A 13,985-nucleotide genomic window follows, 5' to 3' on the forward strand; every position below is an offset into this window, starting at 1 on the left:
TTGCAATGCTATTTGAGATCATTTTGTTCTTGATGTTGCCATTGAATAGGTCAGTAGTGGGTCGTATATAAACAGAATTTAAGGTGGTACCTAACACCTGAACTAAAATTAATTTGGCTCGTTTAATTTTCTGAAAATTTTGACAAAGTATTTACTTTGACCCTTTGACAAAAATATAAAAAAAAAATAAAAAAAATTGAACCAACCATTTAATCAAAAAAATTACACTGGTTATATAGCAGTTTGACAAACACTTATTTTGATCATTGAGAAGCTAAAGATTCCCTTAAGAACACAACGTCATTAAAACGTTCTGCTGATTTAACAGAGTTGTCTCCCTGTAGTGTTAGGTACCACCTTAAAGGGCTATTGGAAATATAATTGTTCGTACCTCAAAATGATAATAACGTCACGTCTTAGGTTGAATTTGTATTGTTGTGGACGTATTTAGCCAATAACAACTTCTTGGTGTGCTTGTATTTGGAAACGGCGAATTTATCTTTGAAAATTATCAAGCATGACAAAACCAATAATAAACGCCCACTTCTGTCAATCATTTGTGAATACTTCTATTTTCAAAGTCACACTTGTTCGTTGATTTAGGGAAATGTGTGTTTTCGTGGAAACTTGATTTTGTGCTTTTGAATAAATTGAAATGTAAAATAGACGGTTTAACCTAGGTTGTGTTTTCCGTAAAATATTCAGTATGCCTTCAGTATGTATACATGTACAGGGCTTCCTGTGGAGGAGTACTCTTTCATCTTTAAATAGACGGAGATAAATGACCATGAGTGAATGCGCATACTTCATATCGGTTATTTCAAAACTTAATTATCCCAGACATGGCGATATTGTCAACCTTGTAAAACATCGAACGGGTACCAGACTAGGTTCACCTTTAAAACAAAATCATGGAAAAAATTAGTACATGTAAAATAATGAAATCATTGGGTTTTTGTATAATAAAATGGAAAATAAAACTTGATGTAAATCCATCTTATAACATTTGCTTCTAATTTATAGCACGTATGTCTTATAGTGCGTCGAGCAGGATCAAATTTCATCCTTTCATTAACCAAAATATATCTCCTAGTTTCATCGTTTGTATTTTGATGTCCTTTTAATCATAACGATTAACTTGGTTATATTAATATGGTTGAACATGGACTTCTCTGGTTCCGATAGTGAACATCTCTAAAGTGGGTTTTCCATTCGGGTGTGCGGGATGTATGAAATTGCGGTTACGCACGGTCTGCATGGGGACGTTCAATCAGATGCCTCGTGTATTGTGAGTGATATGCCGCATGTATGATGTGTGCTAAGCTCTTTGCATGTTTAAGGATCCTCACAACTCCGAGCTGACAACAAATTTTCCACCACCAGAGCAAATTCCCGCCCTTCAGTCTGGTCGAAAATAAAACGTGAGGAATCTACCTATTGTATATATTGTTGACTCGTCCCGAATATGCATAAACTAGTTGAAATTGGACTTTAAACAATCAATAATCAGTCAATCATGATTTCATTGATATGTGTTAACTAATGCTTCAAGAGGACACTACTGAACAATATCGTGTCAATGAACCGATGTGACTAATTACCGCAGTTGTCTTTGATGGAGCAGGATTTGTTTACTCTTTCGGAGCATCTGTGGTCGCCTCCAGATTTGTTAGTTATACTATTAATTTAGATTGCAGAATTTCATTGGTGTCATTTTTCTCCATTTAAATCCAGCCGAGATTCTTGTTATGAAAATTTATATGAACGATATCTTTTTAATTCGAAGATTTATTGGGGTTACAAAATTGACGTGTACGTACCAACATATTTTTACAGGAATAAAACGACCCTCGCTAGTGATGGAACAGATACTGCTGACAATCTCTGATCATATGAGTTCACCCACGTTTTGGTACCTTTAGTGTTGCTTAATCTTTGTTTTACTCAAGAAATACACGCCAGGTTGTTTAACATTTATTGTTTTATTATGATGTACGTTTCAACCTGAAATAAAGAACAAACCACATTTACTACATTGTAAGATATAAACATAACAGAACGATAAGTCTATAGTATGCCATGTATTGTTCGATGTATATTGTCATTTTTGTTCAAACAAACTTACGCATTGACGAGCTCCAATATGTAAATAGCTTGAGCAAATTAATGTCAACATTTCTCTGTTCCAGGGGAAATTTAGTATCGGGGAAAGGAACGTAAATTACTAAATGGTTTGTGTGTGTTTTGTTTGCTTTGTTGTGTTGTTTTTTTTTTTTTTATTATTCTTTATTAAATTGTTAAATAGTCAATACCAGTTGTCCGGTTTATTGACTCGAACCGTACCAAATTTCAGTAATTTGAAATATTTTCATGTATGAATTATTGAAAAGTCAATACCAGTTGTCCGGTTTATTGACCTATATTCAAAAATGAAAGAATTTTCATACATGTAACAGTTCAAGCTTGTGTGCGGTTTAATCTTATTTATTTTATGTGAATTTATGTTTACTATCACACAAATACTGTTAAAATGTTTTTATTTCAACAACAAAACTTCTCAAAGTTAATATTCTAACTCTTAAGAAACACAATATTTGATTTATATATACTGTGCAATTTGTAAACAACACAGTTGTCTCCCTTCACTGTTTCAAATATTGAAAAAGTGCAACAAATTTCACTTCACTGTTTATATAACTACAGTGAGGCAAAACAATAATAGTTTTATGTGTATTGGGACATAAATATGTATTGCATACGAATTATAAATCGCGAGAAACTCAAAATTCAAATCCGATAAATTTGACAATTTCCCCGCGAGAACTCGCACGAAATTCAAATGACAATTTCAGGTATTTTTTGCGGTTTCAGATGTTTTTACATCTGACACCAATGTAGCGATTGTGTTTGGGGCGTGTAATGCAATTGTTACCTGAATTACTAAGGGTCTTCTTTAAGCACTAAGTACAACGTTGCAGTCTTTTAGGATGCGATGTTTACTCGTTGAAGCTTGGAATAGAAGTGAGGCTCAGCATGGTTCCTGTCTGGTTCTTTATTTCCGTTTCCCATCAGATAGAGAGCGAGGGTAAGCTAGTCTGGTTCCCGGTTTCAGAGATCATATTTCTCCTATATGGGAGAACCGCTAAAGCGGTGTATCAATCATCCAACGGCACCACACTCCTCCCCGTTTTCTAGAGGAAAACTCAAATGATCTTGGTTTGTTCGCTATTAGCAAATTTGTTGACAATTAAAAGTAGTAACATTTATACAAATATCTTAAACCAATTACAAACCAGTTAATCCGGTGCGATGTAAAAGGCTGAAGACCAAAAGTGTACGTCAATGGGACACTTATTTAATCAAATATATATTATTTACAAAATATCTTAAACCAATTACAAACCAGTTAATCCGGTGAGATGTAAAAGGCTGAAGACCAAAAGTGTACATCAATGGGACACTATTTATATATTATTTACAAATCTTACAAATTGTGTTTAAAAACTGCCAATCACTATGAATTTATGAAGATGAAATTTTAAAATTGCTGCCAAACTTTACTTCCAACCCCTCCCCCTTAACAACCATAAATCATTTGAGAATTTTTTGTAGTGGTGGCCAAAACTTCTTCAACAGGTATCAGTAGTAATTTTGCAATTTCATGAGCTACAAAGATGACTGTATATGGATTAGCAATTTCTTCTTGATAGCGGATATATGGTGCATCAGATTCCAAAACTATTCTGTCGATTCCTTTATTGCAAATGAATTGTTTGATGGTTGGATATTTGTTGGTAAATATGAAAGGTGTAACGCCAAATACAATGTCCGAAAAATGTAATGAAGCAGATTCAAAAATTTCTTCTGTCCGTGTGAAGCAATGCCAGTGAATTTTGTGATTCTGGGGTAAAGTATTAACCATGGAGGTTAGAGTTGCAAGATTGAGGTTTCTGTCTCCTCTGCTGTGGATGACAACTGACAGATTTTTCTGTACGGCCAAATTAAGTTGCTTCTCAAAGTATGTTACTTGTTTCTGGAAATTTGGATAATTTGGTCTGTCTGTAGTGTCTAATCCACATTCCCCTACTGATACAGTTTTTGAAGAGTCCAAAATTGAAATTAAATTTTTGAAAAACCGGTCCAAAGTTGATGTTGAATTTGAGTTTACAATTCGAGGGTGTATTCCGAATGAGAGTCGAATTCTGTGGTCTTTTCTAATTTCTGACCTTTCTGTTGATGATGGGAATTTGGCAGGATTACAGTAATTAGCAACCAAGAACGACAACTTGGTCTTGTAGAGATCAGCTGTACCCATATCATCCAACTCATGGATACCAGTTAATCCGGTTTTTACCATGAGTTGGTCGAGATGAAAATGAGCATCGATAGCCATCAATGGTCCAGTTGGTTTCACTGATAGGCATCCAATAGGTAATCCAAAGCGGTCTTTTTGTTCTTCGAAATTTTGTAGAAAGTTTTGTTGTTCCGGAGTTAATTTGCTGATTACTATTTTCAAGATTTTCCAATGAAGTAGAGAGTTAATGAATGTTTGGCCAAAGTTGTTGAAGATGTTAAAGCTGAATTTTGGTAAATTGTTGATCTGACAGAAAATATCTGCCAGAAAAACTTCCTCTGTTCTAAATGTTAATTCTTGGGATGCTCCATACGATACATTACCAGCAATATTTAAACAATTAATAAAATTTACTAGTCCATCTGGATAGGACACTTCCAACATCCTGGCTAATTCCCTTAGCAGACCATTGACTAACTGCACCCACATCTGATATTTATCTGGGCCAAACTTTGCTTCACTGTCAACTTCTGGATGTGTGTCACTTATGTGGTGTTTCAGCATTGTAACCTGGGCAAATTGTTGCTTACAATGGAAACAAGCTGATTCGGCAGCTACATACCATGGCAGATGGAGTTTTGCTGTATGCCTAAATGGATGCCTCATGGGAAGCTGACAGATAAAGCAAAGTTTACACCTAGGAGGACAGGGTACCAGTACCTCAGGTGCTGTGGGAGGTATACAGGGATCCTCATCAGCCTCCCTCACTAACTGGTGACATTGCTCTTCCTCTGTTGGATTAGATCTTACCACGATGGGTATCCCCATATCCTCATCTGCTGCCTGCAGTACCTCCTGGTACTTTTTCTGATCATTCTCCAACTCTTGCTTCCTGGTGATGACCATAGGAACGCAGTGGTCCTCGTCAGCCTCTCTCATCACTTGATGGTATCTTTCATCCTCTTTCTCCTGCCTCCTTCTTTCTTTCTCTCTAATTACTATTCTCAGATCTTGCTGTTCTTCCTCCTGCTGGGTATCTTCCTCATCTTGTTGTTCTTCCTCCTGCTGGGTATCTTCCTTATCTTGCTGTTCTTCCTCCTGCTTGGTATCTTCCTCCTCTTCTATCCAAACATCTTCCTCTATCCATACATCTCCCTCTATACCTAACTCCTCCTGCTCTGTCTCTTGATGATTATCTTCCTCCTGTTGAGTATCCTCATCATAGTCCAGGTCTTCATAATGCCGTCTATATACCTCTTCCATCTCTTTTCCATCATTCCAACTTTTTGCCATGCTGGAAGTACACAATTATCCTCATGCTATTTTTTTTCTTTTAAAACTTCTATATACAATATTTTACAATGTTTAGTTAGGTTTTTTTTTTTTTTTTTTTTCATTATTATTTGTTTAAAAACCAGTCAATCTGGCAAAAATTAAAACTCATCAGACAAATCATAGTCGTCCAGGTATTTTGGACGATTTCTGATTCTACCACCATAGTTGTCAATTGCGTAAAAAAATGTATCATCTAAATTATCAGCACTATCATTATTTAAAAATACATTTATACCATCTAGATTAGTTACAATATGTCTATCACCTAAGTCAACATCAGATGAGTATCTTGTTTCTAACCCTGTACTATGCTGCTCTACACCAATTTCTTGATTTTTTTCCGTAATATTGAGGAAAGACTCTAAATCCTGGAGTTGTTGAAAACATTGCAGAAAATTCAATAACAGTCATAGATGGAATAACCACATTTTGATTTAAAGTAACTCTGCAAACTTTCATTTCTTTGTTGTTGGACTTCACTGCTGAAGCCTGTAAGGTCTGATTGTTAATTTTCACTGTGTAATTTGCCAAATCTATCACAGCTTGTAGATGTTGTAAAAAATCTAAACCTAATAATACAGGATCTGTAATATCGGCCACTATAATTTGCCATTTTGTTTCAGTTTTACCAGTCCTGATAGACACTCTATTAGCATATCTTGCCTTTATTTTATTCTCAGCTCCAGCTCCTTTCAATGTAACAGATGACTTAAGTTCTAATGGCGGCTGTAATTTCTTCATAAATTTCTCACTGATAATTGTGACCTGTGCAGCTGTATCCACCACAGCATCTACATCAACACCATTTATTTTCACTTTCAATATTAAGCTTGCTGCTACTGTTGGCCCATAGGGGTCGTTGACTGAAACTTCAGAAATTTTCAAACCTTCAGAGTTTTGTTTGTATGCGCCAGTTAATCCGGCTTTGCATGCATTAGATTTTTCATGTTGACTCGTTAACATTGAAGATTTTTCCTGACTAAGTATTCCTAAAGTGTTTGTTTTCCACCAACTTGGCAATAATTGACCCTTTATTTTCGTTAAAACTTCTATTTTTGTAAGTGCCAGTTAATCCGGCATAATTTACAGAATTTCCATGTAAAGGAGGTGGTTGACCTGTGTTATCTGGATGGATCGAAGAATGGTCTACTTCTTCGATCCTTGTTCGTTTAAATGAACCTTTGGTCTGGAATTAACAGGTGATGGTGACCTATTCCTTCTCATTGGAGATGAGTTGTTATTCTTATTTTCACACTGATTACTGTAGTGTCCCTCCTGGTTACAAGTGTAGCAAGTGACTGTACGCGCTGGACTTCTACTTGGAGATGGTGATCTAGGTCTCCTATTATCATTGCCTCTTGTTTCCAGTATTTTCAGTATTTTTCCTACATTGTTGTTAATACCCGTTATATCCTGCTCAGTCTTTATGACACGCTTTTCAATAGTTTCCTGCCAAGGTACATAGTTTGGTTTCTTATTTACAACTCTTACTGCAATCTCTGAATCGTCATCTGAGTCATCCTGGTCATACTTTTCGAACTGTACTCTCCTTACATCACTCTTCTTGTAACCAAGTAGGACTCTCTGATTATGTATAGAACTCTTAACGAATTGAAGAGCCTGATCCATCCTGGTAGGACTTTTCTCCATGGCCAGTAATGCTGCTTTTTTATCCGTACAACCTTTCAAGAATGCATCAACAGAAATTGTTTCAACCACATGTTCAGGGGTGTCTATATAGCCATCTGTTGCCATCTCTTGTATTCGTTCGGCAAATTCTTCAATCATTTCATCACCATTCTGTCTAACATCTTGTAACTGTCGGCGTATTGTGTATGGAAGATCCTTGTTACCAAACCTCTGGTTAAGTTTATCTGCCAGTAATTTGAAATCAGTTTGTATTGATAGTGGTCTGGTACTAAAAAATTTCAGAGCTTTCTCTCTTAAACACTCAATAAGTTTATCCAACTTTTGCTGTGTATCCCAGTTGTACTTGTTGGCAATGTGTATGAACTGTAAATAATAAAGTTTCCACTCGCTCTTACCATCAAATGTTGCAAGTTTTGGTGCTATCGGACCTTCATTTCTGTGTCTGGAAATAGGACGTTCATCCAGTGTAGTTTTAGGTGTACTTTTAACTGTTGACACGCTTGATTTATTTTCTGCTATCTTGACCGCTGTTTTATCTGCATCAACCTTTGGTATGATTTTGGATTTATAGACGTTATCTGGTGCAAGATTTCCCGTCGTTTCCACCAACTTTGAAAATGTTTTTGTCTTATAGTCCTCTTCTAACTTCTGAACCCTGGTGGCATGTTGTTGATCTTTCACTTCCAGCTCCTTCTGTTGACTTTTGATTTTTTCTCTGTCGTTATCAATAAGTCTAGCTTGTTCCTCAACTTTATTCATCAGCATTTCCCTCTCCGTCTTCAACTGATAAAATGACTCTTCAAGTTCTTGACTTTTTTGGACCGCTTCCATTTTCATTTTATGTTGCATGTCTAGTAAATGCTGTTCAAATTCTTTTCTTTCACTCTCCAGTGTTGATTCAAGTTCCTCACATCGCTGACGTTCTTCTATTTTAACATAATGTAGCTCTTGTTCAAATTTGTTTTTATATTTCTGCATGGAGTCCAACACTTCTTCTAATTCTTCAGCCTTGGCTGTAAGCTGTGCAGTGCATTGGCTCTTTACATCCGATAACTGTTTTTTCACATCTTGCTGCATTGATTTCTTATCTTGATCAGCAATCATTAACTTGGTCTTATAATCTTCAATAACTTTTTCTTGTTGTTGAAGTTGATCTTGCTGTTGCTGAAGTTGATCTCGTTGTTGCTGAAGTTGATCTTGTTGTTTTGTAACTATTTCTTTGTTCTCTGTAGTCACCTGTTGATTATCTTGTTGGACACTTTTTCCTATTTCAGTTTCTTTAGTATCCAGTTGTTCTTCGAATACGACCTTTCCCATAAAAATAAATGGATCCCAGATATTACTTGGTATTCCCTCTATGGCTTTAAGTGTCTCTGCTGTTAAGGTTCCTAATTTAGACCTTTCGGCTACAATTAATTGCGCTCTCTTTTGTCCAATATCTTTTAAAGTCATCAATTCCTCAATACTGGCTGTATTAATATTCACTGTTTGTTTCGCCGCCATATTGAGATATTAACAAATAATAGTACCACAATAAATAAAATAAATTTACCAGTGTACAATAAATGGTACAAATAAACCCGTGTATCAAAAATTATAATTTACCTTTTTGAAAAATAAATATGCAAAAGAAAAAATAGCCAAATTTCAAAAATCTGATAAAAGTTATTTAATATTACCAATTAAAATTGCTCAAATTTCCTTGAATTTAGTTAAATTATCTTTGTTTTCTAATTTCTCCTTAAAATTGAAATTAATTTACAATTTTTCAAATGAATGTATCAAAACCAGTTAATCCGGAATAATACACACTCAGAAAACAAAATACAAAAAATAATGGTAATAATATTTAAGAACTAAACAGACAATTCGAGATTAATCGTGTCAAAACCAGTTAATCCGGTATTCACACATACAAAAAATAAATATGAATGTATATGAATAATTATTTTATCAAAAGTAACAACTTTAAATGTAATAACAGTACACGTACAACAATATGCAATTTGTATATGAAAATTCTTTATTGAAATATATATGTAGAAAAGTCAATATGTAAAAATGTAAATATAGCAAAATCACAAACTATCAATGACTATGGTGGTAGAATTACGAAATATTCAAAAGAACAAAGCTTGTCGTAATAATTTGCCAATCATAAATTTTATTGTATCAATACATTTATCCAGTTTATCCGGAGTATGTATAACAAATGAAAATGATGGTTTGTGTGTGTTTTGTTTGCTTTGTTGTGTTGTTTTTTTTTTTATTATTCTTTATTAAATTGTTAAATAGTCAATACCAGTTGTCCGGTTTATTGACTCGAACCGTACCAAATTTCAGTAATTTGAAATATTTTCATGTATGAATTATTGAAAAGTCAATACCAGTTGTCCGGTTTATTGACTCGAACCGTACCAAATTTCAGTAATTTGAAATATTTTCATGTATGAATTATTGAAAAGTCAATACCAGTTGTCCGGTTTATTGACCTATATTCAAAAATGAAAGAATTTTCATACATGTAACAGTTCAAGCTTGTGTGCGGTTTAATCTTATTTATTTTATGTGAATTTATGTTTACTATCACACAAATACTGTTAAAATGTTTTTATTTCAACAACAAAACTTCTCAAAGTTAATATTCTAACTCTTAAGAAACACAATATTTGATTTATATATACTGTGCAATTTGTAAACAACACAGTTGTCTCCCTTCACTGTTTCAAATATTGAAAAAGTGCAACAAATTTCACTTCACTGTTTATATAACTACAGTGATGCAAAACAATAATAGTTTTATGTGTATTGGGACATAAATATGTATTGCATACGAATTATAAATCGCGAGAAACTCAAAATTCAAATCCGATAAATTTGACAATTTCCCCGCGAGAACTCGCACGAAATTCAAATGACAATTTCAGGTATTTTTTGCGGTTTCAGATGTTTTTACATCTGACACCAATGAAGCGATTGTGTTTGGGGCGTGTAATGCAATTGTTACCTGAATTACTAAGGGTCTTCTTTAAGCACTAAGTACAACGTTGCAGTCTTTTAGGATGCGATGTTTACTCGTTGAAGCTTGGAATAGAAGTGAGGCTCAGCATGGTTCCTGTCTGGTTCTTTATTTCCGTTTCCCATCAGATAGAGAGCGAGGGTAAGCTAGTCTGGTTCCCGGTTTCAGAGATCATATTTCTCCTATATGGGAGAACCGCTAAAGCGGTGTATCAATCATCCAACGGCACCACATCGCCTTGCGATACAATCTTCAACAGTCTATGTAGTGTTTTGGGGCTGTAACAGTTGTTTGTCTGTTTGTTCATAGATAACAAAGACGATGATTTATTCGTCAATTACAAATTGCTCTCTACATTCATTGTTCATTGGAACATCGATTGAAACTAAAATAAGTATTGACATATTTTAGTAACAACACGACTGCTACCATTTACGACCAAAATAGTTAATCTTTAAGATTAAAAGGACATCAGAATTAATACAAACGAATAAACTAGGATATATATTTTGGTCGTGAAGGGTAGCAGTTTTTCGACAGAAATTTACCATTGCATGAATGTGAAAAAGGCGATAAGGTTGTTCAAGACCCAGTGTTTCAATCAGTGTTGGTTATCAATTGAGTGTATTAAGACACCAACGTCATAATTTTTTCATTGTTGATATAACAACCATGTTTAACACCTTCCAACAAGAGAAGGCCAAGTAAAATGTATATTTATGTGCTGTTAATTCATTTCAGAATGTTGTGTTTTGTATACTGTTGATTTATTGTCTTTTTATTTTGATTCATGGCTTTATCAGTTTATTTTCGAATTGTGAGCTTGAATGTCCTTTTGGTATCATTCGCCTCTCTTTTAACATCATTAAAAAAGATACTAAAAGAAAGACTAAAAATTCAGTACTGAAAAAGAGTTGAAAAAACCGTATTGAATATGAAAATAAGTTACTCTACAAGTATAAGTATTAACTTTAGCAGTATTGAATTTACCAAAAGTACAACATAACAATTGTATCATGTTGCCCTTTAGTACTGACTCCAAGAGGATTGAATCGTATATTAAAAAGTGTAAGTAAATTCTTGGTAGTGTACATTTTACATTTTATTGTGGATTTTCTTTTGTATCTTCTTCAACAAACATTGTTTATGATAAAAATAAAATTTACCATGGTGTTTTATCTTTTTTTTTCTTTTTCCTGTATAAATAGAAATATTGGTTACTTTATTAATTTCGGGCGCCTGTAGAGCTTTTTTTTAATTTTTTACCTCATTATGAACGCTCAACCCAAACGTTTGCAAGCAAAGAATGTATAATACCTGAACACACGAAGAGCTACATGGCCTAAAGGGAATAAGTATTGGCCAAATTCACCAAAGGTGTGAGGGAGTTGGAATCTTAGTTTCCTAAGAATTTTCTGATTTGTCAATGGAAAATTTAAGAACATTTTGTTAAACACCATGTCATGATACTCTCTGAAATTAACAGTATGTCTGATTTTTGTTTTGCTTAAAGTCGAAAAAATCCGTGCCCGGCTATCACCACAAGAAATGAATGGTCGATGCCTTCACAATGTGGATATAAAATAAAAAATGAAATAAGATATTAATAGTTAAGGGGATTCCACTGTACCCTCGCAGCTCTCGAGTGGTGCTCCGTAAACGGGCGGATCTACGTACATACATACAGTTATAAGCAATTATTTTCAAGTTTCAGACATGTTACGAAAAGGTATATTCTCGACGCTGAGGTTGAAAATTTAGACTTTACTAGAACACACCCTTGAAATCGCGGGCTTTTAGTGCGTAGTTGAAAGTAACTATGTAAACTGTTGTAGGATGAATTTTTGTAAAATATTTTATGACTGGCTAATTTCAGGAAAGGTATCAAAATTCTTAGCCTGCGGGTGCGATGTTGACAGGACAAAGGAGTAGGTCCGGTAAGGGCCGATTTTGGCGTCAAATTTCAGGTTCATCTGAGGAAAGATTTTGGACACTCAAGTGTCTATTTCAATTGATTCAATTCGTTTATGTAAAAGATTTTAACTGATTTAGTCATTAAAAATGGTCCGATTCAAGCTTAAATATGAAAAATCTATCAAATATGCCAAAAAATGTAACTTTTCAGATGGTTTTTGTCCAAAATGAAAGTGGCCGCATCCGTGTTCATCCTCAACCTTTATATATGATTATCATCAAATACAACTTACATTTCAATATTAAGAATGAACACAAATGCTGCCACTTTCATTTAAGACGGAAACCGTCAAAAATTTAAGTAAAATGCTAAAATTGACAAGATTTCATGATTGGTAATTTAGCATGACTAAATGATGCTAGTACTCAATATATGTGCATTGTATTGTCAAAAACAGTCCATGTTTATGTAGCAGAAGCATTCTTATTTCCAATTAATAACTGAAAGTTGACATTTTAACGATTTTGTAAACTGACTGCTATATTTTGGGGCCAAAAAGGGCTTTTACTGGACCTACTCCTTTGTTTTAGCCCTCCCCCTTTTTCCATGGTCCGTTATTGTTTGTTTTCTGGTGTGCTGTATACTATGAACAAACATATATACAAAAAATATAGGGTATTTACTATTTACTATCATTCCTTGTCTACTATACAAGGCAGTCAATGATATATCATACATATAGAGACTCTTTATATACTACATGTATATGTCATATATATCAGCTAGCACGTCAGCGACCACGTGTACAATGGATAGTAAACGTAGAACTGATAGTAAATAGCAAACACATTTTATTAAAAGTATTTATATGTATGAATATAGTATACAGAAAACCGTGAAAATAAATATCCTGTCCCAAGTACTTCTGAAAATTATGTGAAATTTTAAAACAGTTTTAAGCTGCAAACGGAAGTCTTGTTTATGACGGACACAATATCCGGACGCCTTTTGGTGTCATACCACCAATTACTCCCTCAAATTTAGAACGTATGTGAAAGTAGGCCTACTTGGACAAAAAATAGTGTATTTGATGTCATTGTTCACCTAAACTAACCAACAAATTTGCAGAAATGAAACTTTTGTTGAAAGAAAAATATATTAAGACCATTTTGAGCCAAATTTTACCTGTCTAGGAGTTTGCATTTAAAATTGAGGATTAATGCGCTCCATGGTATACTAATTTAAGATTTCCAGAAAACCAGGGGTTATTTTTAGTGGTACCTCCTTTCGGGAGCTCTCTTCTTTCTTATATAATTTTGAATGTATGTTGAAAACTTGCATGCAGAAAGGTGACACCTGTATAATTCAGGATATACCTAGTTTCTATGAAGTTAAACTTAAGGTAAAATATTTAGAAAGCTGTGAAAATTTAGTTGAACAGATAGGGACTTTTAATTGGTGGTATGACACCTTTTTCCCGTTTTTCTCTCAAAATAATCCAAACTGAATAATCATAATAATGGAATACAAATGCGATTATGCATGGTACCTATAGGACACAGGGACATAATGATTAATTTATTGTGGAAGGAAGAGAAGCGACACACAAAAGGAGGTCTTCACGAGTATCAAAAGAGTGGCCAATATATGAAGCCGAAACTAAGGCTTCTTTGTCCATGTTACACTTATCAATTCAAAGTTTTATAAAAAGTTTTCAATGTTTAGTTAGTTTTTTTTTTTTTTTAATTTTCAAAATTCTATTATTTTTTTTT

General features: G+C 34.1%; 1 protein-coding gene across 1 annotated transcript; it reads right to left on the reverse strand.

Moving 5' to 3' along the window:
• Positions 1-6,775: 6,775 nt before the first annotated feature.
• LOC139500186 (myosin-11-like) lies at positions 6,776-8,782 on the reverse strand. Its single transcript, XM_071288924.1, has one exon. It carries the CDS (start codon positions 8,780-8,782, stop codon positions 6,776-6,778), a length of 2,007 nt encoding a protein of 668 aa, XP_071145025.1.
• Between the last annotated feature and the right edge of the window lie 5,203 nt (positions 8,783-13,985).

This window comes from Mytilus edulis, chromosome 13, assembly GCF_963676685.1.
Source record: "Mytilus edulis chromosome 13, xbMytEdul2.2, whole genome shotgun sequence".
Lineage (NCBI taxonomy): Eukaryota > Metazoa > Mollusca > Bivalvia > Mytilida > Mytilidae > Mytilus > Mytilus edulis.